Below are 27,231 nucleotides of genomic sequence, written 5' to 3'. Positions count from 1 at the left end.
TTCCCTGTGGCCATTTAGGCCTGACCAATATAATTGCTGAGCAAAATAAAATGGAGAATTGCAACTTTCAGTATCACCAATTTCCAAATGAATTATTTTGGAAACATAAGGTGTAGCATGCATATGGCCTCCAGATTATAAATTTTTACATAGCAAAAGAATATAATACATGGAAACTGAGAATTTTATCAAACATAATCACTCTTGATTACTAAATAAAATATTTTTTGCGGTGCACTGAGAGCTTTTAAGTTGACTAGGTACATTAAAATAAGTTAAGTTTCTTGTGTGTCAATTAGGAAACTTAACCAAATATATACCTATGATAAGTAGAAGGTTATAAAGGGAAATATTAATTTACAAATAGACTAGGCTTTTTATATGTACCAATTCTTTTAATTTTTACAACAATCGCTGCCACATTTTCTCCATACATACAAGTAAACAGAATGGCAAAATGAACACCTTTGTACACATTCCCCAGCCCTCAACCCTTGGCCAATCCTTCCCATCCATCTCCCCCCCCCCCCCCCCCCGCTCCCACTGTGCTGTCTCCTGTAACATTATTTTGAAACAAATAACAAACACTCTAATCTTTCATCCTTAACTATTTCAGTATGAATCTCTGAAAGATGAAAGCTTTTCTTAAAGCAGAACCTAAAAAAAAAAAAAATTTTAACGATAATTCACTTACTTCATTGAATATCTAGTTGATTTTCAAATTTCCAGCAGTTAACTGAAAAATGCATTTCATGGTGCGAGTGCACAAATAAAGACTAGAACTTTTCAAAGACCTCAACCTAATAAGAAATAAAGTCTTGTATTAAGGATTGTTGATGCCGAAGCCTGTTCTCTGCACATATACTCTATGGAGTGTTGTCTCAGTTACTCTGTTACTCAGTTGAGATGAGAGTCCCTGGGGAATTGCTGAAGGTGTACCTGTTCAGAGCAGTTATTTATTCCTATTCTTACGGAGCCGTGATTTTCATACCTGAGACAACAGTCAGAATAGGTCACAGTGTCTGTCATTCCTTTATTCACAAATGTTACACATGTGGCCTAGGAATTTGCAACTGTTCTGGAAGAATTCAAAGGAAAATTTGAATGTATAGAACAGTAAACTCTACCTACATACTGCATGAAAATAAACATCATTTATGTGTAAAATAATAAGCCCCAAAACTGTGTCATTGGAGTTCTACTAGAGGTTGCCCTCAGATTTATTCATTTAAGGTTTTGTTTTTTTTTAAATCTATGCAGACAGAGGCATTTTTATTGGTTTCTTAAGGAAATAATTATGGTTATTCTATAGTATACTATAAATAATGTAGTTTCTTCAAATTCATATAAGCAGACTTTGAATACCTGTACAATATCATGAAAACCACACATTATGTCTAACAAGCTGATTTTAAGGATGCATACAAATATCTCTGAAAATTATGTATGTTTATATCAGATACTTTTGAAGTCTTTTTTAAATGTTCACCAACTAATCTCAGTTGCATTGAACGAAAAACAAATGGGCATTTAGGAACCTCTTGTTGCTGCATGGTTCTACAGTTAATGCCATCTGAAGTATAATTTCCAAAATTTATATTCAAATGTAAATATGAGTTAAAAAAGAAAACTTTGCATTCAAGAAGTTAAAAGTTTTTTTTTTTTTTTTAGTCACTTTTTTGGGAAGTATTTTCTGGATATTTTTTGTCTTAAGGTTAAAAATATTGCCAACTACACCCAAATAAGTGTTTGGCTTTATTTCCTAAGTGGGACTGTCAGTATGATCATAGGACATTAAGAGGAGTTGCTGTTTCTCTTTCGACTGTTTAGACTTGGTGTGTTAGACTCATGATGTCGTGGGGTCAGCCTGATTAACTGTGGGTGGCAGCAACCACACCTGCACCTGATCACTTATCGTAAAGTCAGGCAGATGTTAATCTCTTATTATTTTATGTAACTTGTAGTTCAAACTTTGGAAGAAATTATTTCTGTCCCTAATTTACAGATAAAGAAACTGAGGCTTAGGAATATAGTCCTTCCAGTTTCTCCAGCTAATGAGTGACATATCCCTGACCGTCTGCAATGGTGTGCCCTTTCCCAGGGAGATCTGAGGTCTCCAGGTCAAATGTTTGGAAGGACTTCCTTGAGATCCCTGCACCGAGAGGGAGTGGAGGCGGTACTAATGTTACCGTTGTTCTTGGAATAATGGCAATTGGGGCTTGAAAAGAGTTGTCTACAGAGCTAAAAGCAGTATTTGTTTGAACGTGAAATAATGAGTTTGTGTCATCTGTGTTGAGTAGAGGAAATACTTTCCAAATCTCAGACATCCTAGCATTAAAAATGGAGCACATGCATTAAGGCACTTAAGTTCTCTGTGTTCTTTGTTCCATTTATCTCGATCAAGGCACCCATGGGTATGGAACCATTTACTGGTTTGTTTTGTTGTTTTGTTACATCTGGCAGTGTTTCAAAAGGCAATGCAGGTAGGCAGGTGTTATTATTGATTGAAATAAAAACACTCTGTGCCAGCCTCTCTAGCCCAGCGTCTGCTGTCTGCTGCCTGCATTTACTCGTCCTCTGCTCCCAGAGGGCAGTCGAGCTTGTCTCTGGTAATGAATAGGTTAACAAAGTCTGCACGTTTTTGCTCCTGATGACGTTATTACTAAATAAAGGAGGCTTTTCTTTGACTGTGTGTGTAATGAAACTTTAATTGTGCGACCAAATTATACAGACTCTGAAGGTCAAACAACCCAAAATAATACCACATTGTATTTTAGTCTGTGTGTTCTAAAAATATTTGGTAAAATTTAAAGTCAGCACCAACTTCAAAAAGAAGGGTTCAGAGACCATTAATCTTTGGATCTGCCAGGACCAAGTGTTCTAGTTAGACACACCCCAGATTATACAGCTCCTGAATGACCAACTTCTGTGAAAGTTCCGGTTTTGATCTAAGGGAAGATACAGTGTTCACCAGTTAAATATTATGTATAGTATTTAATGTACATCACACTGTACAGTATACATTAGTGTAGATACAATATACATTAGTACTATAATGTATTTAATGTATATTAAATAATGAATGGCTTCAGAGGCCAATGTGAGAACTCTATTCAAGCTTATCCAATAGTTCACTTTTTAAAATTAAATATAATGAAGTGGATACTTTGTTTTATTCTGCTGGAAAAATTGGTTGGTTTTTTTGGGGGGGTCTCTTTCTAAAACACACATTTAAGTTTGTACTTGGAAAAATGATTAGCAGTCATTTAATAAATAAATGGCATTTTTGAAGCATTCTGAACACCAATCAATATATTAGAAAGACTGTATAAAAACATTAATAGAATGCAGAGGTGAGGAATTATTTACTTTGAATTTTGTAATATTTCTAATAGAAAACTCAGTAGTTTTCTTTCATCAGTGAACAATAGTTACTTTAATGGGAATGGTCGTAAGAATGCCATTATTCTTTGTAATATTAATGGTAATAGGAAAGATGTTAATGGAGCTCTTTATGGTATAATGCATGAAAAATTATATGATATCTAAAATCTGAAGCTGAAAGGTATTTCTCATGGTGTTCTTAATGATCTATAGAAAGGCACAAAAGTGAAAAATACAATTTTAATGAAGTATTCTTCAAAATCTTCCCTTTTTGCTTTTGGATAAATACATGCAAATTTAAATCTTGATTGTCTTCACTGAATTATTTTTTAAAGCATTAAGGATTTATTTCTTGTACAAAGTTAGTGTAATTATTTTCATTTAACCTTTATTTTTTTCATGTAGGCTCCACGCCCAGTGTGGAGTCCAAGGTAGAACTTGAACTCATGACTCTGAGCTCAAGACCTGGGCTAAGATCAAGAGTCAAGTGCTTAACTGACTGAGCCAGCGAGGCGCGCCTCATTTAACTTTTTATTGAAGTACTACACATATCCGAGAAGACAAAAGGTACCCATACACACACCCCCCCGAGCTCACTGAATTATCAAAAAGTGAAAACACCTATGTAAATATTATCTAGGCCAAGAATACTACAATATCTCAAACACTTCCTTTCATCCCTTTCCTGATCACTACAACCTCCTCCTTCTCCCAAATTCTCACTCTTCTGAATGTTAATGCCTGTTTTGAATTATATTCAAAAGAAATCATGCAACATATTTTTTTTTTTAACATGTGGCTACCTGGGTTAACATTTTGTTCGAGGAACATATCCATGTTGTTGTGTATAGGTATAATTGGTTTGTTTTCAGTTATTTTACAGCATCTCATTATAGGGTGTTTCTGAATGTGTTTATCCATTCTCCAAATGGACATGTGAGTTGGATTTGGGGACTGTTCTGAATAGTACTTCAGGAGGCTTCATGTGCCTTCGGTCCACAAGGCCTGCTTTCCTCTCGGGTACACTCTTGAGAGGGGAATTGCTGGCTCATAAGTGTATGTTTAACTTTAGTGGAATATGTCAAAAACTTTATAGAGATCATATTCATTTATACTCTCACCACAGTGTATGAAAAGTCCCATTTCTTCCATATTCTTGACAACACTTGGTATTCTCAATTTTCTTTAAACTTTAGCTTTTTATTGTCCCTCCATTTTAGCTATTCTGGTTGGCATGCTGAACTCTCACACTGTGGTTTGAATTTACAGTGTCCTGTGACTAATGAGACTGGGCACCATTGCATAGGTCTGCTAGTCACCTAGGTATTTCTTTGTCCCACTTTTCCTTATTGCTTTGTAGTTTCTCTGTAAATCCTGGACACACATTTACTGAAAAATAGGTTCTTCCATTTTCTGGCTTCTCTTTTCACTATTTTAACATCTATAAATGGACAGAAGTTCTTAAGTTTAATATATTCTGATTTGTCAGCCTTTCCTCTTATGTGTCAACCTTTCCTCTTGTGTCATGTTTAGGACACCTTTGCCCTCCTGCAGGCTGTGAAGGTATCCAGCTGTGCTGTCTTCTAGCACATCTGCTAGCTCTAGTCACATTTAGCTTTACAATCTTACTGGAATGTCTTTCTGCACACGATTAAAGGGAGTGATCAACCTTCCTTTTTTTTCTCCCTCTTCCTTTCTTTTTCTTTCTTTCTTTCTTTTTTTTAAATTCTTCTCCTTCCCCCAATTTAGTATTTTCTTCTTTTAAAGACGTTATTTATTTATTTGACAGACAGAGATCACAAGTAGGCAGAGGCAGGCGGGGGTGGGGGGGGCGGGGAGAAGCAGGCTCCTTGCTGAGCAGAGAGCCCAATGCGGGACTCAATCCCAGGACCTTGGGATCATGACCTGAGCCAAAAGCAGAGGCTTTAACCCACTGAGCCACCCAGGCACCCCCCACCCCCAGTGTAGTATTTGATCAACCCAGCACTGCACTTTTGTTTGTTGTTTTTCTAACTGATTTCATTGCGAACATTGTCAGAAATCCATTCTGTAATTATGTTGAATTTGTTTCTGGATTCTCTGTTCTGTTCCACTGGTCCGTTTAAGTCATCTTCTGGCAATATGACATTCTATTATTTTTGTAACATGCTTTTTTTTTTTTTTTTTTTTTTTTTTTTTGTAATATTCTGAGGTTTGATACCCAGTCAAGAAAATCCTCCAACTTTGTTTTTCTTCCAGAGTACCTTGGTAATTCCTGTTCCTTTCTATTTTCACTAACAGTGGATGAGAGTTCTTGCTCTGTGTCCTCACCAGTATTTGGTAGTGTCAATGTTGTGGATTTTGGCATTCTAATAAGTGTGTAAATTCAATGCATATCGATACATAGACTTTCATTCAGCAGATTTGCTAAGTACATGCTATAAAGTAAAGAAACTTCTACATAAACAATCACGCAACCTATGAATGGCAGCAGGCTTGTTTCTTTATTTCCAATGCATATTATCTGTTAAATATTTTTCTTACCCTAATCAGAATATTCACTTCACGTTGAATGAAAGGGTCTATAGAGAACATGCTTTGATTCCCAAACTCAAAGCAGATCTCAGCATTTCTTCTAACATGTGACGATTTGCTGTAAGATTTTTGTAGATGTCCTTTACAGATTTAGAAATTCCCTTTTTGGCTAAAAGTTTTAATCACATTTAGATGTCGAATTTAATCAAATGCTTTTTCTACATCTGTTTAGAAGATTATATTTTCTTCAGTTTGATTAATTACCTTGAAAGTTTTTTAAATATTAAGCAATCCTTATGGTCCTGGAAGAAACTTGATTAAGTTATGATCTATGAAAATTTTTCTTTATTTCTGTAATCTGTAATAATTTTGCGGCTATTTTAGAGGATAATTGGATCTATGTTTATGAGTAAGATTGGCTTTTATTTTCTTTCTTGAAAGTTCTTTGTCAGATTTTGAGATCAAGCTAGGCTAGCCTCACAAAACAAGTTGGGAAGCATTCCATTTTTCTACTTTTGGAAGGTATTTATATAAGATCAGTGTGGTTTTGTCCCTAAATGTTTAAATGTCCTTAGATCTTTAGAAAAATTCGCAAGGCCTGGAATTTTCCACATGTGAACATTTTTAAATTATGGATTTAATTTCGCCAACTGAAATAGGCAACTTCGATTTTCCTGGTTTTCAATTGTTTTGGCAAGTTGTTGTGTATTTAGAGCTTGCTCACTGAATTTTCAAAAACTATTCTAAGTAACCTCTTAATGATTGTTCTAACTTCTTTGGGATAGTAGAATGATCAGCACCAGTGACTTCTCTTCCACTTGTGACATTGGTAATTTGGGTCTTTCTCTCTTACTTTTCCTTGGACATTATGAGTGGGGATTTATCAATTTCAGAGACTTTTCAGAGAAAGAGCTTTTGATTTTGTTAATTTTCTCTATTGTTTTCCTGTTTTCAATTTCACTTATTTGTGCTCTAATTTTTATTATTTCTTTTCTTCTGATTATCTTAGATTTATATTGCTCTACCTTCTCTAGTTTCATAGGATAGAAACAGAGATTATTTATTGAGGTCTTTGGGTTCTTTTCCCCCCTGATGTATGCATTTAATGCTACAAATGTTGCTGTATCTCACACATTTTGATAAATAATATTTTTATTTTCATTTAGATCAATTTTTTAAATTGAGCCTTAGCTCTTGGGTTATTTCAAAATATTTTTGGACTTTCTAGCTATCATTCTATTACTTATTTCTAGTTTAATCCTATTGTGGTTTGGAAGCATATTTTGTACAGTTCACAGTTTTTATAAAATTTGTGAAGGTGTGTTTTAGGGTCCATAATGCAGCCTCTCTGAATGTTTTGTATGATCTCTCTCTCTATATATATATTTTATTATGTTATGTTAGTTATCTTATGTTAGTCACCATACTGTACATCATTAATTTTTGATGTAGTGTTCCATGATTCACTGTTTGTGTGTAACTCCCAGTGCTCCATGCAATACAGGCCTCCCTTAATACCCATCACTGGGCCAACCCATCGACCTACCTCCTCCCCTCTGTAACCCTGTTTGTTTCCTTCAGTCCATAGTCTCTCATGGTTCATCTCCCCGCCCCCGATTTCCACCCCCTTCATTTTCCCCTTCCTTCTCCTAATGTCCTCCATGCTATTCCTTATGTTCCATGAATAAGTGAAACCGTATGATAATTGACTCTCTCTGCTTGACTTACTTCACTCAGCATATTCTCCTCCAGTCCCATCCATATTGATGCAGATGTTGGGTATTCATCTTTTCTAATGGCTGAGTAATATTCCATTATGTCTATAGACTACATTTCTTTATCCATTCATCTGTTGAAGGGCATCTTGGCTCCTTCCACTGTTTGGCTATTGTGGACATTGCTCTATGAACATTGGGGTGCACGTGCCCCATCTTTTCACTACGTCTGTATCTTTGGGGCAAATACCCAGTAGTGCAATTGCTGGGTCACCTCTATTTCCAACTTTTTGAGGAACTTCCACACTGTTTTCTAAAGTGGCTGCACCAACATAATACATAATGCAATCTGTCTTCGTGAATTCTTCATGCGATCTTGAGAGGATGTTTCTGCTGCTGTTGGATGGAATATTCTAAAATGTCAATTCGATCCAGTTGACTAATACTGATATACAGGTCTTCTATATTTACTGTTTTTCTGTCTTTTTGATATATCAACTACTCCAACTATAATAATGGATTTGTCTATTTCTCCCTGTGGTTCTATCAGCATTTGCCTCATGTATTTTGACCCTTTGTTGTTATGTGCTACGCATAGAGGATTGTTACACCATGTTGGAAAATTGATTGCTTTGCCATTATGCAATGTGCCTGTTTATCTCTGATAATCTTTCTTGCTCTGCAGTCTGCTTTGTTTGAAATTAATGTGGCCACTCCAGCTTTTTTTAGATCAGTGTTAGTGTTAGGCTAAAATACAAAAAGAAAACCAAACTTGAGAATTCCCTGAGCAGACAAAACCATTTGAACCCCATAAGCAAAACTAAATCTAGCTTATTTCATGGACATAAGTGAAACTTAAGTCATCTTCCTAAAGATAGTGTAAGATAACCACTTTCAATCAATCCCCTGCCATCTGGAAACCCCCATTGGAATAACCAATCATTGCAAAGGTTAGACAGGTTCCTCATTTTCACTTCATAAGCTATCCTGTAATGGCTTATGAAAGCTCCCAATTCTTGAACTGTTCTTATATGCACAATCAACTCTTACTAATTACTGTGTTATTAATCTGGTGGTTTTAATATTGTTAGTTTTGGATTTTTGACATTAATATAGTATATCTTTCTCTGCCCTTTTACTTTTAATGTATTTTAGTCTTTATATTGTGGATTTTTATAAGTGGATTTCTTATAGGTAACATATAGTTGGGTCTCATCATTCTTTATGCCCTGACAATCTGTCTTTTAATATTGTATTTAGACCATTTGATTCTAAAGTGATTATTGATATGTTTGGATTAATATCTGCTATATATGTAACTATTTTCCATGTGTTGCATTTGTCTTTTGTTTCTTGCTCTCCCCTTTTTGATTTGTTATCTGAATTTGAGCCTTTTTTATTATTCAGTTTTATCTCCTTGCATGTTCATATAATTTAAAAAATTTTAGTGATTGCCCTTACCTATCAAAGATCATCTTCAAATAACATTATCTTACTTAGTAAGTAGTGCAGGTATGTTCGAGTTTTCCCAGTCCCTCCCTCTCATCCCTTGCAACACTGCGGCCCTTCATTTAATTTATCCATATGCCATAATCACCCAATACATTTTTAGTATTATTTCTTTAAACAGTCATTTTATAACTAAGAATAAGAAAAATTATTTGATTGTATCTTTTTTTATTCCTTCTTGAATGTTCTTCTTTTGTTTGCAAGTTTCTGACTTCAGTCATTTAACTTTTGTCTAAAGAACTTCCTTTAATTAAAAAAAATTTAAAAAAAAAGAACTTCCTTTTAATACTTACTGCAAAGCAGGTCTGGTAGCAGTGACTTCTGTTGGTTTTTGTCTGAGAAAGTTTTTATTTTTTCTTCACTTTTGAGAGGTAATTTCTCCAGGGGTGGAGTTCTAAGTCGATTTTTGCTTCTTTCAGCACTTTAAATATTTTGCTCCGCTCTGTTCTTGCTGTCATGTTTTCTGATGAGAAGCCCAATATACTTCTTATCCTTGTTCCTCTATAGGTAAGGCATTTGTTTTTCTCAGCCTCTTCCAAAATGTTCTCTTTATCTTTGGCTTTCTGCAGCTTGATTATGTTATGACTCAGTATAGAGTTTATTCACATTTCTAACCTGCTTGTTACTCTTCGAAATTCCTTGGTCTACTTTGGTGTCTGTCATTAATTTTGGAAAATCCGTTGGCCATTATTCAAATATTTCTTTCACTCCATTCTCTCTTTCTTTACCTTCTGGCGTTCCACTTACGCCCATGTTACAACCTTTGTAGTTATCCCTAGTTCTTGGACATTCTCTTCTGCATTTTTCTTTTTGCATTATAGTTTAGGAAGTTTGCGTTTTCTGATATTTTCAAGCTCACTGATTCTTTCCTTAGTTGTGTTGAATTTATCGATGTGCCCATCAAAGACATCCTCCATTTCTGTCACAATGTTTTTGATTTCTGATATTTTTCTTGGGTTCTTTCTTAAGAATTTTCATCTCTCTATTTATCTTACCCATCTTTCTTGAATATTGTCCTCTTGTCCCATTAGAACCCTTAGCATATATACAATGAGTATTATGCAGCCATCAGAAAGGGTGAATACCCAACTTTTGTATCAACATGGCGGGACTGGAGGAGATTATGCTGAGTGAAATAAGTCAAGCAGAGAAAGTCAATTATCATATGGTTTCACTTACTTGTAGAACATAGAGAATAACACGGAGGACATTGGGAGATGGAGAGGAGAAGTGAGTTGGGGGAAATTGGAGGGGGAGACAAACCATGAGAGACTGTGAACTCTGAGAAACAAACTGAGGGTTTTGGAGGGAAGGGGGTGGGGAGTTGGGTGAGCCTGGTGGTAGGTATTATGGAGGCATGTATTGCATGGAGCACTGGGTGTGGTGTATAAACAATAAATGCTGGAACACTGAAAAGAAATAAAATAAAATAAAAAGAAAAAAAAAAAGAACCCTTAGCATACTAATCACAGTTGTTTTTAATTCCTAGTCTGATAACTCCAATATCTGAGACATATGTAAGACTAGTTCCAGTGATTGTTTTGTCTCTGCAGAATTTTTTTTTTTTTTTCCTTTTGGCATGCCTTGCAATTTCTTCTGAAATCTGGACATGTTGTATCTAGCAATAGGAACTAAAGTGAATAGGTTTTTTTGGTGTGTGTGTGAGGATTTATATTAATCTGGCAAGGAATTGGGCTATATTTAATGTTTGCTGTAGGTGATACAGGTGCCAGAGGCTTCAAATTCATTTAGGACTCTTGTTTTTTGCCTCCCCTCTTGACTTTGGGGTCCTCTTCCAAGGCAGTCTGTGTTTCTAGTTCTTTCAGCTATTAGTAGTATACTAGAGTTCTGTTGGTATGATGATATGATAGAAGGATGAGAGCATTCTATAATATTCCAGCTAAATGAGAGTGTTTCTAGTGGGTTTCCGTATTGGAACTGTGACCTTCACTAGTGTTCCTCTAGTGGTGTGGCTTGTTTCCCTTTGCCCCGTAATTCTTTTCCTGGCTACTGCCTCCTGAGGACTATTTGTTCCCTTAGGTGGGGCATGGAGAGTAGTAAACCAGTGTAGGAGGAATGTTCTTTCCTAATTGGGATGAGGCTCTGGTGGTAAAATCTTCTCCCCTGGACAGTAGGCCTTTGGTGTACAGAACACTCCGGGCATATTTTGCAACGGTTACCTTCTCCACTCTCTGCCAGAGCTGGGAGGGAATCATTATCTGATCTTCACAAAGAGCATGGAAAGGTTCCTGGAAGTCAAGTTTATAAAAATGCGGGGGCCCTCTAAGACTGTGGTCCTCAAGCGTTTCTCTCTCTCATGCCAGTCTACCCTCAGCCTATGTAAATTTATCAATATTACCCTATAAGCAGCCCTATCAGTTTATGGTACCAGGGGCTTCTGCTCTAGGTGGACAGATCTCATCTCTGACTCTTTGGATGGTCTTGTCTCTCCAGATTTCAGGGTGGCAGTTTGCCATGTGTTTTATTCAGCTTAGGCTGCTGTCACAAAAATATTATAGACTGGGAGGCTTAAGCAACAGACATTAATTTTTTACTGTTGTGGAATTTGGAAAGTCTAAGATCAAGTTGCTGGCTGATTCACTTCCTGGTGAGAACCCACTTCCTGGCTTGTAGAAATAAGCCTTCTCACTGTGTCCTCATGCAGCTCTGGGTCTCTCTTCTTATCATTATGACACTAATCCCATCAGGGGGGCCTCACCCTCATGACTTCGTCTAAACCTAATTACTTCCCAGAGACCCCACTTTCAGAAAACGTTATGTTGGGCTTAGGGCCTCAACATGAGTTTTGGAAGGGCACATTCTAGTCCATAGTGCATGTAACCTCAGTGTTCTGATAAGTCTGAGAAAGTCCATGATTTTAAGTTTGTGTAGCTTTCTTGTGTAGAGAACAAGAATGATATCCAAGGTCTTCAAATACAGAGCTGATACTTTTTCTATTTACTAATATATATGTTTGTGTATCCAAGACTCTGAATTTCCCTTAAAAAAAATAGATTTATTTGTTTATTTGAGAGAGAGAGAGAGCTGGAGAGCATGAGTGGGAGGGGCAGAGGGAGAGGGGGGAGAGAATCTCAAGCAGGCTCCAAGCCCTGACACAGGGCTCGATCACAACACTGCTATCATGACCTGAGCTGAGACCAAGAGTCAGGCACTTAACTGACTTCGCCACCTCCATGCCCCATCTCTCTGAGTTTCCATTTAAGAACAGATTTTGTTGCTGCTTTATTACTTTCTGTGGTGTATAGGACATCAAGTTTGAAGAATGAACAATTTGCAACCTAGAAGGGTATCTTTGTGCAGAGTGTAACTACGTTGGGTTCTGCAGGTAGAAATGAGTACTAGACATCTCTGACCATCTTAATATTATTGAGAAGACAGGAGACTGAATTTTAGTCCCTTAAGGAGTTGTTTGTCTCTGACTTACTCTGTGTCCTAAGCTGTAGGAAGCTTATAGGGTATTCTCAACCTTGGGGGGCCTAGAATAAGATTTTGTCTTTAACCCTGTGAATTTGTAAAAGATTTCCTCAGGTACTTCATATCTCAGGTTATCTTCAGCAGTCCTAGAAAGAATAAAGGGTCTTAAAAGTAGGGTTTGCTTCCATAGATTTTCTTCTTCTTCCAGATCTTGGATATTTAATGTTTTATTATCTTTTAGCACTTCACTCCTTGTTTTCCATTTTGTACAGTTTTTCTAGCAGGAGGATTGTTCAGACTTTCCTAGTTTATCAACCATAATATGATTATTTTTTTAAGCTCAAGTTATTTTTCATCTCAGTAAAACCTTAGTCTTCCACTAAATTCAACATGTTATTACCCTAATACAAATTTAAGAGTAATGACTTGTCTGCATATCTTCCATAAAACAATTTATTGCTTTTTCTGAACAATAGTTAACAAACTACAGCCAAGGTTGTATCTTTCACATGCTTTTTCACTCTTGCCATTTGATCTTGCTGTCTTGAGAATTGAAAACTTTTTATGCTAAAAGGGCCGAAACAGTGTATTTTGCAACTTGGTGTCTCCACAGATTCTAATAAAATGGCTAAGGTATGGGCCTTACTGAAATATTGCCAACAATTTGATATCCCCTCAAATAAATATTTTAAAGATTGTGAATATTTTCAGAGAGGGATGGTAGAAATAATTCTATTTAATACAATTCTATATTCTCATTTTGAAATGTGAGATTTGTCATAATCACAGAACAAAACTTTGGAATCTGCTTTCTGTACTCTCATTGCTATTCCTCTGTTACAATAAATGAATGACATTCACACTCAAGAGAGAATCAGCTTTTATATATATAGGTACAATAGTCTTATCCAACATATGTTTAAAAGTTATTCTTATCTGGGTTTTTGTTAGCAAGGTCCCTGCTTTTTAGCAGTTCTTATTTTTTTCTTTGCCTTTCTTTTGCATTTTTTGGTTTTTAGACTAGACAACCTCTTGGGAGGCACACTGGCACACTTGGTAAATATTTATAACGAACATCATAGAACAAAGGGCTGACTTCCATTAGACAGCATATTGTTATGATGCATTTAGTGTCTGCATGTCAGCTGACTGTGTCACAATGAGTTGTACTTGGAAATAGGTCAGATGTGAGTCACATGAATTCTCACAACAGGAGAGGTCAGGGGATTTACATGCTTGCCTGCTTGTCATGTTGAATTTATATTAGTATTGCTGTTTATTTTGGTGGGAGCGAAACCAATTTTTATGTAATTATGTAGCCTGCTGTATAACTACCTGTAAGTGGTCCCATGTTTCTGATTTATTATAGCAGCATTTTGGATCCCCTAAGAACTGCCATATGGGCATTTCCCTTTATGCATCTTGACTTTCATAGATGAGTTGCTCAATTAATATTGATAAAATAGATTAATGCTATTATACCTCTTCATAAACTTTAGAATCATTATGGAAATACTTAAAGTCTTGCAAAAAACTTTAATTCATTAACTCCATAAATTGCCTCAGTTAGAAATACATTTCTAAATCATCTATGAATACCTCATTGAGTTTGAAAATCATCAGGCCTCAAAGAAAAGAAAAATACAATTAAAGTCCTTTGATTTTTTGTCACATAAGACACATCACTGTACTTCTATTTGTAGATATTTCAGATAGTTGATGAAATACTGGCATATTCTTTTACATTCTGTATCTTTTAGGAGGTTATCATTTTATGCAAGAGTCCTATTGAATATTGAACATTTGTCTTTTATTTTTCTACTCCAATAATTTTGAGAAAATGTGATGTTTATAGAAAAATCCTTTTGTCTATAAACGTTAACTGGTAGAGCAACGTTCAGCAATCATCTAACTCGCATTACTCTCAATGTGTCAAAGATTTTAAATGTAAATTATGAGAAAAAGCAGGCAGGGGGGAGCTTCCAATAAAATATCAGGCTTCCTTTAGGGTGGATTGTTGGCTTGCTTTCATGTTCTGTTAGAGTGAGGTCTACTCATACCTTGGCTAAATTAATGTGCTATGAGGTCAGAAAAGCCTGGGATTAAATCTTTACTCTGCCACTTCCTAGCTGTGTGGCTTTAGGCGCACAACCTCTGTAATTTTCATTATCCTCCTCTTTAAAGTGGGTACAAGAATGACTACTCCACAGGGTTGATGGAAATACTGCAGCGACATAACACAGTTCTTCTGTACCTGATGCTGAGACACACTGATGATCTTTAGGTTGATACCAGAACACATTTGCTCCTTGTTTCTCTCTTTGGAGGTTAGCCCAGGGGAACCCTTCTTCTAAAATCTTTTCCTTCCCTGAAAAGTTTTGCAGTAATGTTGGGAGGGAAAAAGAGCATGGTGTATCCACGAGCCAGAAAAAATTTCAAAACCAGCTAAAGACCAGCAGCACAAATGGGCTTGGTATGCATTAGAAATGCAGATTCCAGTCCCCTCCCCCCACAGATTTAGTATAGAGGTGCAGGATCTAGAAATTGCACTTTTAAACAGCTCCTCAGGTAATTCTGACAGACACCAAAATTCAGAATCTATATAATAAAAAGAAAGACAAACAGCCACATAGTAAAATTATGTTTTTAAAAGAACAATTGAAATCCATGTGTTCTTTTTAGAAATTTATTTTATTTACTTAAAGATTTATTTATTTATGTATGTATTTATTTAGAAAGCATGAGCAGGGGGAGGGTCAGGGAGAAGGAGAGAGAGAATCCCAAGCAGGTTCTGCACCGAGCCTGGAGCCTGACACTGGGCTTGATCCCATAACCCTGAGATCAGGACCCAAGCCAGAATCAAGGGTCAGATGCCTAACCAACTGAGCCACCCAGGTGCCCCTAAATCCATGTGTTCTTTTAGGAATTTGTGATGGTATCAAAAAAATCTTCACATCAAATTGAGAAATATCTTTTAGGCAAAGGATATACATTTGAGACCTGATAATATGCCTGGAACTCTTAACTTACAAGGTAATGTAACATCAACTCCACGCTTCATTCATTAACACTGAATGCCCATTAAATACAGAATTCCACAGCAGAACCTTTGTTATCTTATGTATTGAAAAAATTTCAACATGGGGAGCAAGACAAACATATATTATAATTCAGTTAAATAATATTTAATTAATAGTAATGGTACATATTCCCCTAATGACCTTGATACCAAAAAGTTAAATTTGAGGTACTCAGAGCATTACAAAATAATATTCTGCCTGCTCTGTCACTGTGTACATACACTTCTTATGTCTCTATCTTACTTCATTTTACTAATTTTTATACAATTAATACCTGTTCAGTTTTTAAAATCCAGCTATGGTTAGACTGTGCTAAAAATCCATTACCCTCTACTTCACAATCTCCCTTGCCCTTTGTAAGAAAAATCTGCTTAAAATTTTGAATGTGCCAAGGTGTTTTTATTACATATACAAGCTAAGCACCATATATTTCTTCTTTATGTTCTTAAAATTTAAATAACCCATCAATCGATCAGGTAAAATGTGAAAGATTGCCGTTGGTAGACCTCCCCATCCCACTTACCTGTCTGTTGCCACTGCCACTATGCCTCTGTTTTCCTAATCCCTTAAGATGTTGAGATCATCATAGTGGCATCTGTCTAAATCTGTGAATGTACGTTAATGTTGGAAAAATGTGAGATCTTGGGAGGGTTATCTGATTCACCATCTAGCTGTTCACTGAAAGAAATCAAAATTGTATTAGCCTGCCAGTGGCACCCAAGAAAAGAGAATTGAAGTGTAAGAGGGTCTGGTTAGGACTGAATGGTGATGGATCAGAGCCGTTACTCTGTTTGCACATCACCCTGGTTTGAAGAGCAGGTAAACACACATACACACACACACACACACACACACACACACCAGTGCCCAGAGTTTAAAATTTTGACTAGTGGAGGGAATGGGGCTTTTTAGAAGGGTCTGGTTATCAGAGTTAAAATATCTGTGGATTTAAACAGTGTTCTCTTATTTGTGTTCTAGGAAACAGGTAGGAATGTGGGTCTAATAGGATGACTGTCTTGGTCACGGGAGATACAAAGCAATACACACATTCACGTTTGACATGCTCTGAGAGGGTCTGTAATCGAGAAACTTGTTGAATTTTATTTTGTTTTTAGCACAGTCTTTCCCAAATGTACACATCTGACCAATTTTTTATTGTGAACCACTTCGAGCCAAGTCCTGTTCTGGGTACTGTGGATGGAGGCCACTGCAGGTCCATGCTTTAGTGGAGCCGGTCTTTTAGTGGGATGAGATCAACAAACAAGGTAGTCAAAGAAAAGAAGACCCCAAATAATGAGTAATATGAACAAGACAAAACAGGAAGGTCAGATGCAGGGGTACACCAGGGACACCGCTTTTGAAACTGTGATCAGAAAGGGTCTGACTTAGGTGGTCATATTTTGACCAAGTCCTGAGATGTCAAGGGGACTGACTGTACAGAGAACTTTCGGAGTAGTACAGCGGCTGTGAAGGCTCCGAGCAGGACCGAGCCTGGTTGTTCCGGGGGGTACGGTGTGGTGAAAGCATAAGGAGGTGTTGTCAAAGACTGTGTGTTTGATAAGGAGCTTGGATTTTGTTCTAAGTGGGTGTGGGTGACACCGTTTGATTTGCCCTTAAAGATATCCCTTACTGCTCAGAGGAGGAGAGATGGGGCCTGCGGATGGGGATGGCGACGGGGAAGCAGGAGAACCAAAATGGTGAGGAGCAGGTCACTGAAGCAGTTCAGGAGAGGTAATGCTTTGTGTAACTGGGTGGTCCTAGCTGAGATGGAGACAGAGGCCCCGATTTGGGCTATCATTTGGAAGTACCGTCACGGAAGGCCTGTGGTACGTGAGCCTGAGAGCTGCCTGGGGTATTGGTGAGGGTGGGGGAGGGCAGCAGGTAGAGAACTGATTGGTAAGGGGAGTCAAATAAAATCAATTTGACTATGAAACACCCAACATTTAAAAAAAATGTTTCAGTAAATGCTGGTAAAGGGATTATTTGTAAACTAGAAAGAGAAGTAGGGAAATGAGCGGACTCCTGTGTACTGGTGTTCCTGACGTGTTCACCTTCACCTTGTGCAGGGTCCCTGAGGCTGACCTCATGCGCTGGCCCAGCCTTGGTCAGCAGACCTACCGAGAGCCTGAATAGATTGCTTTGTTGTTCTGGCATATGCCCATTGTTACAGAAGGGGGGGGGGTGGGGACACAACAGGGGGAGGAGGAGACGGAGAAGGAGAAGGAAGAGGAAGGGAGGATGGGTAGCAGAGAAGGAGAAGAAGAGATAAAACGTGCGAATCATTGAGAACAACTTCTGCTTCCCTCTAACATTTTCCCCTCGGAAGCCTTACCCTTGGGCATGAAGGTGTAAACAGGGCCGCTCTGATGCTAGGCGCTGTCCTGTGTCAGTTTTGCAGGGGAGCTCTGCGTTAGGCAGCTGCACCCCGCTATGGCAGAAGGAAGGTAGCTCTGGGTCTCACCTTACGTAGCTTTACAAACGCCAGAAGGTTATTTTATACCTTTTTTTTTTTTTCTTTAAAGATTTTATTTATTTATTTGAGCGGGAGGAGAGGCTTCCCGCTGAGCAGGGAGTCGGCGGGGCTTGATCCCAGGGTCCTGGGATCAGGACTTGACCTGAAGGCAGATGCTTAACCAACTGAACCACCCAGATGCCCTTGTTTTCTACCTCTTGGACCTTTAATTTCCTCATCTGCACTTTGTGCTCGCTTAGCACCATTCTCAGGGGCTTTCTAGCTTTCAGATTCTAGAGTCTGTAAGTCTAATTGTAGGTCTTTCCAAATTATTATTGCTTCCAATCTCACTTAACCATTTTTTTAAATACAGGTGCTTTGGTTTTATTATTTTTTTTATTAAATAACTTTGACGTGTAGCAATTCTTAATGTGCGTATCTGGCAGCTCGGTGAAGTTGAACGGTCTGTATCAGAGTGTTCGGAATGGAGTGCTGGGCGGTACTCTTGTATATGGTAATAAGAGGAGAAAATGAAACAACAGAAACGTCCTAAGTTTTATCATTCATTGGTGATATAGGCAACTTCTTTGCTGCATCAGACCCTACTTTCCGAACACTGGAAGAAGACTTTCTCAAATTTTTTGGGTGCTGTTCACAATGTTAATACCTTTTAAGTTTAATCTGAACTTTATAGAAACAAGTTTACTGAGGTTGAAAGGTTGAAATGGTTGAAAGCTGGTTTAATGGGGAAGGTGGAATTTCAGCTACTCTCAATATAAAGTGAAGCCTGGGCAATCATACCTTCTGTGGATGGGGGTGCTTTACTGTGTAACTGGAAATATGATTTTCTTGAGGCAGGTAGCCATTTTTACAGGAAAAAGCACGTTAGGCATTGTTCATTGACATTCGAGGTCACGGGGTGAAACAGATATTCTCTAGATGCATTGATTTCCTTCCTTCCCTTTTCTTTTAGGGCTTTTCAGGAAATGCAAATGCTGACAGTGTTGTGTACTATAGACTCCAGCCTTCTATCAAAGCCCGATTTCTGCGCTTCATCCCTTTAGAGTGGAACCCCAGGGGCAGAATCGGAATGCGGATCGAGGTGTTCGGATGTGCATACAGTAAGTGTTTGTTTATCCAATGCCCCCGCATAGGTTTCAGAGGAGATGTTTTGAAAGCCAACCTGTATGCTGAAATGGACTTTATAGCTATGTAAAGAGAAAAACAGGAATGATTTTTGCGGTAAGCTTTTTTTGTGCCCATACATGGCAATATTGACTTTAGCGTTTGGCTTTATATTTTAAATCAGACATGGAAGCATTTTATAGATAGATCGATCCATACCGAGATAAACAGACACAAGTACCTGTTTATAGACATGTGTGAGTCCGTTTTCCCAAATCTAATATTATTAGCTAGACCCTGACTTTCAAATATTAAGAGTTTCCCCGCCATGGACTGTATTTGATGATGTTTCACTTAGGTATCCTGAATTTAATAAAAGGTACAGTGTTCCATTTAGTATGACCAGTCAAATGTCAGGACTTGAAAGAATGTTTGTCTCTCCAGCCTAAAAATAATACGCCACATAACTCACTTATAAGCGTGCTGTCCCTTCAGCATAAATTCATAGAAAAGGTAAAGACCTCTGCCAAAATATAAAATGTGTTTGAAATACTTTCACATAAAAAAATGATAGAAACCACAGATTTCACTTAGTCTCCTCTTAATGAAGCGTTTTATTATATCTTTTTGTGGGGCAGGGGCCTAAGAGTTATTGATAGCCTACCTCAAGCCGCACCATCCTGTTAGATGCTCCTTTATTATGGAAAAATGAGTTAGTTAATATGATCTACAATTATCAGATGAGCAGTCTGAGGTTTGGAGAGATTCCGTCATTTGCCTAGCATCTCACACCTAACACACAGAAGAATCTGGAGAAGAGCCCAGGACTGTTTGGTTCTTCTCTATCATTCTTCCTCTAGTGAACCTTTCTTTTTTAGCCATGAAAGCTTTTTTTCACACACATTTTATCACTTCTTGATGTAAGTCAAGTTAGGTGCTGGTTCACTTTATTTGCAGGAAGGGAAGGCATGTCATGCCGGGGACAGGCAACCTCAGACAGACCACGGTGCACAGGCTGCCGGTCTCCTTACACTGGTTGGTGATGTTCCCAGCACCCCAAACTGCCCCCCTTCCGACATCAACGGTCAGCTGACCAGCCTTTGTTCCTGCCAGGGCCTATAGAATAGTGATCACAGTACGAATATCAATAGTAATAATAATAATGATGATGATGATGATGATGATGGCAGTAAGACTAATATTAATAGTGTAATTTTTAAAGGATTTTATTTATTTATTTGAGAGAGAAAGAGGCAAATGCAGAGGGAGAGGGAGAGGGAGAAGCAGACTCCCCGCTGAGTAGAAAGTCTGTGGTGAGGCTTGATCCCAGACCCCTGGGATCCTGACCTGAGCCAAAGACAGACACTTAACTGACTGAGCTACTCAGGCATCCCCCAATAGCATTAATTTTTTTTTAAGATTTTATTTATTTATTTGACAGAGAGATCACAGTAGGAGAGAGGAAGGGAAGAGATCACAGAGAGAGAGGAAGGGAAGCAGGCCCCCTGCTGAGCAGAGAGCCCGATGTGGGGCTCGATCCCAGGACCCTGAGATCATGACCTGAGCCGAAGGCAGCGGCTTAACCCACTGAGCCACCCAGGCGCCCAAGCATTAATTTTTTAATGCTGGAAATAGCAATGTTTTCTTGAGTGCTTATTATATGTCTAACATTCTATTAACAGGTAGTTTATAATTTTTTTTTAGAAGTCTGGATACATGTTTTAAGATAACTACTACGTTCTCTGATTTTGCAAACACAGTGGCTAAAAGCTCAGGGCAGATGGCTTGCTCAAGATGGGAAGTGACAGAGCTGGGTTTGCAGCCAGGTCTGCCCGACTCCAGAGCCCAACGGCAAGCTCAGGCTCCGTCCAGCTGTTAAATCCCAGAGAGGAGCCATGGGCAGCCCACTTCTCACTGTCCGCCCGTTCAGTCTCTTGGCCTCACCGCTTCAGCGTAGCCGCTTCTATCATGGGTTAGCGCCTCCTTTGCACCAATCCATTTGAATAAGATCATCCTTTAAAAACATATCCCACCGCAAAGTGCAGTTCTGGAACACAGAACCTGGACAGTCTGTCTTCTTGTCTTTGGATCATAGAATTTAGCAAAGCCCATGCTACACAGTGGATAAATAGCACAACAAATTTCCAGTGCTTTGTATTTCTAGTTGCATTCTCTCCTTACTCGGAGCATGCGCCTTGCAAAATATTCATTTAATATTCACACATCTAAGAGAGTCTTAGAAATATGAGGCCATTTCCCCCACTTAATCCACCCTCAGTCTGGGATGTCAACTCAACATCAGTTGAACAAGACTATTAATACTGTTTTTCCACAACGAAAGTACCCTCGTGATGTCCCCATGGACGTGACTGCTGAGGAATGGGTTCCTTTGCTTTCTCTCCGACGTATGCTCCATGGTGACTCAGATCTCCGTCCACTTTCACTGATCTGCGTTCCCGAGGAACAGTCTTCTTCCTGCCCCCTTCAGTCGCTGTCCCTTGCAGTGAGGCATCGTCCACACATTTAATCAGCTTCCTCTTCTCGCTGCCCCACCGCTGAAGGAGCAGTCCCGAGGGCCAACCAGACTTTAATTCAAATGTAAACACCTACGGTTAAAGGGTATGATGGGACTCTGTTGTATAATTTAGGATAAGAGAAAAACATATAAACAATGGAGAAGTATTCTCATAGGTAACCTAAAATAACCTCAAGATGGGTTGGGTGTGAGTGCCTTAAGGGAGGGTCTTTGATCAAATGGTCTTTAATTCTTGGGTTACACTTCTTTTCTCCACCTGTTCATGGTATCAGCCTTGCAGAATGTGAATTTACTAAAGCATGCATTTACTAAACCATCATTTATGAAATAGTTAATATGTATCAGGTATTTTCTTTTTAGGCATTTTTGGATTCGAGTCCTAATAACACAGTGAAGTAGGGGCATGAATATTACCATTTTATGCAGGGGCAAGAGGAGAGGACCAGAGTTGTTTGCTGAATGAGCAATCCTTGTCCTCAGAAGGAAGGGCCACAGGTATACTCCACCCACGAACACAGCTGTAGAATTTCATCTGCAACTCCCCTGAGTAGCCCAGATCCAAGATCAGCTTGGATTTTCTTCAGATACACAAGGCCATTCTCCTACAATCCCTATAAAAAGGAGAAGTGGTATTGGGGAGTGGTCCAGGTCTCTGTGCTGGGACAGTGTCGCAGGACACCTGTCCATGCTGGGAGCTCATTGAGCCTCTCGGGAAGGCCTGGAGGACTGCATGCCCCCGCTGGCCTGCGCGTCCACCTTGCTTGCACCAAGTTAATGTGACTCTTTCCTGGGCTTTGCCTGAGCCACTCATTCAAGAGTGGTATATACCAGGCTGCTCAAGTCTCCTGACGTGGGGGAGAATGAACCTTAGAGAAATCAAGAACTCTGTCCAGCATTACACAGACTGCCTGTTTTAGTTCTAAGATTTAAATTCACATCCATTACTTTCTAAAGCCTGTGCTCTTGACGGCTCTATGAATCATACATGCACTTGCCTTTTAAGTACTTATTGACACTTGCTGAAAGAGAACTCTACTAGCTATTGGGTATAGGGATAAATTTTAATAATGTATATTTCTTAACAATTGGGAATTGCTTTATCTTTTTCCCTTTTATTTTATTTTTATTTTTACTTTTTTATAAATATATAATGTATTATTAGCCCCAGGGGTACAGTCTGTGAATCGCCAGGCTTACACACTTCACAGCACTCACCATAGCACATACCCTCCCCAATGTCCATAACCCAACCACCCTCTCCCTCCCCTCCTCCCCCAGCAATCCTCAGTTTGTTTTGTGAGATTAAGAGTCTCTTATGGTTTTTCTCCCTCCTGATCCCATCTTGTTTCATTTTTTCCTCCCCTACCTGCCAAACCCCTACCCTGCCTCTCAGATTCCTCATATCAGGGAGATCGTATGATAGTTGTCTTTCTCTGACTAACTAATTTCGCTCAGCATAATACCCTCTAGTTACATCCACATCATCACAAATGGCAAGATTTCTTTTCTTTTGATGGCTGCATTGTATTCCAGTGTGTGTGTGTGTGTGTGTGTGTGTGCATGTGTGTGTGTATGTGTATACCACATCTTCTTTATCCATGAGTTGATGGACATCTAGGTTCTTTCCATAGTTTGGCTATTGTGAACATTGCTGCTATAAACATTCAAGTGCATATGCTTCAGATCACTACATTTATATCTTTAGGGTAAATACCCAGTAGTGCAGTTGCTGGGTTGTAGGGTAGCTGTATTTTCAACTTTTTGAGGAACCTCCATGCTGTTTTCCAGAGTGGCTGTACCAGCTTGCATTCCCACCAACAGTGTAGGAGGGTTCCCCTTTCTCCGCATCCTTGCCAGCATCTGTCGTTTCCTGACTTGTTAATTTTAGCCATTCTGACTAGTGTAAGGTGATATCTCATTGTGGTTTTGACTTGTATTTCAATAATTGGGAATTACTGTTATGTATAATATTTTTTGCATCTTAACCCTAGGTTTATTCAATATAGTTCTTCAACTCTGCGCAAGAAAGCACAAATGCAACATTATCTAAAATGCTACAAAGTTATAAAACTCAAAACAAAATTTATAGTACTGTACAATAAAAGCCAAAAAAAGCAATGTATATGTTGCCAAGGTAACCTGCAAGACCACCATGTGTGACAGCTGTCGCAGGGGTCCATGGGGACCCTACAGAGCTGGCTCTCAACTTGCTTATTAATGTCAGTGAGAGAAAGGGAGCTGTGGGGTTTGGGGGGGTGCATGGGTACATGTAAAAACAGACATTTACAGAAACTAACATGAGGAGTTTGACCCCAGGGGTCAGAAGAGGCAAAGTCATAAAAATTATACAAACTCAATGTAAAATATTGTGGCCTGAATGTAGGAAGTGAGGAATGGAGTGGTTGATGAATTGAGATTAATACAAGAATGTTTATAGCAAGAGGTTTGAAACTAAAATGCAGATATTTTCACATGGGAGCCTGGAGGGAGGTGGGCATATATTGATCAAGCACAGAGCTGAGAATTGCTGGTAGGATTGGTTTATATTTGAGAGCAGTCACTCAGGCTGAAAGGGCGCACACACTGGAGGCAGCAGCTCGGTTGGGAGGCTTCCAATCTCACGTGTGCAGTGACAGTGGGGCCTCAAACCAGAGAGGGCCAGCAATCAGGAGAGAGGGTTCTTTTGTCTCAAATCAGACTCAAATCTACCGGGGATGTTGAATTAAGAGAGCTTAGTGATTGCATGGGAGGGTCCCTGATTTATCAGACTAGAACAAGCATCTGGAAAGTGGCGCCATGCTGGGAGGGCCAGTGGAGAGTGAAGAGCTCTGAGAGGGCACTGGGGGGGATCATTAATTCCACTGTTGACTCCTTGAGGGCCAGCCTGGGGAATACAGAAGGTTGGAACTGTAAATGCTCTCGGTCGAAGGTGGATAATTGAATATCCACCATTGAATAATGTGAATATCGTTGTTATTAAATCATGACTCCCCACTTACTGCAGTGCTGTTAAGAATTAAAGTAAAAAGTGCTGTCTTTGGACAACTACTCATGTCATTGAAAAGGAGAGATGCATTTCTATGATAATTAAGGTGGGTCCTTTACCCCGTTTTTCAGATAACATGCATTTTTATGCCGATACCGGGGCCTCCTGCCTGTGTTCACTGAAGTTACAGGTGCAAGCTGCTCGAATGAATATTGCAGGGACAGTGGCTATTGTGAGGGCCACACATAATTTTATTACCCTCTGTCTGGGTGAGTTAGGGCCGTAACTTGTTATGAAGGAACATCAAGTGAATGGAAAATCCATATCAAAGAGCATGTTCTACTTTTATGTCAGAAAACTTGGAAGTTGTTTCCTGAGTAATGAGAGAAGGAGAAGCTAAATTTTATGGGTTCAAAGAGAAAGTATAAATTTCAGATGTCTTGGCCATAGCAGCCGTGAACATGTTTATAGAGCTAGACAAGAGATGTGGGTAAGGAAATAACTTGTGGAAGAAGGAAAAAGGAGAGAAAATGCTTGCTGGTATAGAAATACTACTCTACGAAATGTCCCGAAGGAAGGAAAACACTGGTAAACAGAAGCAGGGAAGGGAAACAAAATGGAGCGGAAGTGACTGTGGGAGATGTCTGGAGGGGGTGGGGGTGACGCCTCAGGAGAGGGTATTCTCTAACTGTGGATGAACCACTGCGACAGTTGTCCTTTGTGTAAATCCCAAGTTCCTCTTCCCTAGTTCTTGGGTAAACATCCTTATTTTGTTCTCCGTGAGCTTCTTCCCTCATCCTCAACAGCCTCCAGCTGTCCAGCCATCCTGAACCATTTCCATTTCTCCAACATGCCGTGATTTCATGATTTTTCTAGACCTAGGATTTTTGCGCAGTACCCGGGGCAATCACCGCATGTGTAGCCTTCATCTCTCTACCGAGACAAGTCTTGTACTTGTCGCAAGAGCATGTTCTACTTTTATGTCAGAAAACTTGGAAGTTGTTTCCTGAGTAATGAGAGAAGGAGAAGTGTACTTGTCACTTCTCAGCAGAGAAATCACTGTCTCCGACCATTTCTCTGACACGTCACTTTTGGAGCAGAGGACACTTTCACCTCTTCCCAGAACAGCCATTCTGCTCCCAGTGGTCATACTAGGTGCACGTGATACTGTATGATAGTCAGATGTTCCTTCTTGGGTACGAGTTTTCTCGGTGGATGAATGAATGAGGAGGGCGGGGGCTGTGAGCCTCTGGAGGGCTTTTCTCACCAACCTGGTGGCATGTGCAGCCTGTGGAAGGTCAGACACAGAGCACAGGGACAACTGAGAAGATCCGAAGAGAAAAGAGCTATAGAAATAGAGGAACTACATATAGCATAGAAACTATTGTGTTTATTTGCTTAAATCCAGGCTGTTTAAAAGAAAATGATGGATTCTATGTAACAAATGGAAGCAAGTCAACAATTATGAAACTCATGTCAACTTAAAAGAAATAAAAATACGCATTTTATAACGGAAAAGCTATTAAAAGCTGGAGCAACTTACATCAGTAGATACTAGTTTGAAAAACTGAGCAGGCTCTCACTGACCCAAAATGGAAATATGATGGCGTCAGTAACTGCAGTTTTGCAACATATTAAATAGTTTTGAGTGAATGGGCTCATGACAGTAATAAAAAATGAAAATCTAATTGGTTACCTATGAGAGATATGAGGGAACCAACACATTATTTTGAAAATTAATAAATGAAGGGAAACATGAAGAATTTATCCTACTTTTCCTGTGTGATCTGTACTTCAAGGTAACCAAGTAGAAGATGAGGGAGAATTTCTCTTTGAAGGTATATTCCAGGTAATAAATAAAAAGGGGATAATAGAATTAGCATATTCCCACTTCACAATCCTAAATAAATTAAAAAACCAAGACAGTGATTTAAAACGTTCCCAAAAAGATGATGTGCTTTTCAGTACCACTCCTAGCAGAGTTGTTTTTATTGGGCTATCGTGTTGAAGTTGTAATCACTGGATACAAAATATGCATTTAAAAAAAAAAAAAAACCTTCTGGGCTCTGAAGTTCAAGTAAGAAACAGGCTGGAAATTGATAAGATTTGATTCTGGAAAGAAGGAAAGTAAACTCAGATCCACATTTAACTGAGCTTTTCCTAAAAACATATCCTAGTTTACAGACATCATAATGTGTAAACAGAAAGTAGCCAGATTTTACAGGACTGAGAAGACAGAGTTCAGAGTTCAAGGTTGCCAGAGTGGCTAGAAATTGGGTGCGGAATCCTGAAAAGGAGGGGTTCAGAGAGGGAGGGCCTGGTCTCAACTCCTGCATAGAAATTTCCCCTCAGTCCTTGGCTGATTCGAGAACCTCACGTGCCCAACCTGAGATACCAAGGAGCCCAGGCAAAAGCAGGATGGGAGAGGTCAGGTGCCAAAGATGTCAGCATCTACCTAGTACCTGGAGGAACCCCTCTGGAAAAAGAAAGAATCA

At 38.9% G+C, this 27,231-nt stretch overlaps 1 protein-coding gene across 3 annotated transcripts in view; it reads left to right on the top strand.

Annotated features, from left to right (window-relative positions):
- Positions 1-27,231, top strand: part of CNTNAP4 (contactin associated protein family member 4) — a 255,310-nt gene that overhangs the window by 114,344 nt on the left and 113,735 nt on the right. For all 3 annotated transcript variants that reach the window (XM_059152233.1, XM_059152232.1, XM_059152231.1), the window contains exon 4: positions 19,063-19,210. In XM_059152233.1, coding sequence (XP_059008216.1) covers positions 19,063-19,210 — 148 coding nt within the window. The remainder of the gene's footprint in view (positions 1-19,062; positions 19,211-27,231) is intronic.

Source organism: Mustela lutreola, chromosome 16 (genome assembly GCF_030435805.1).
Source record: "Mustela lutreola isolate mMusLut2 chromosome 16, mMusLut2.pri, whole genome shotgun sequence".
Classification (NCBI taxonomy): Eukaryota; Metazoa; Chordata; class Mammalia; order Carnivora; family Mustelidae; genus Mustela; species Mustela lutreola.
Note: the sequence above shows the minus strand (reverse complement) of the source record. Positions and strands in the feature narration are given on the sequence as shown.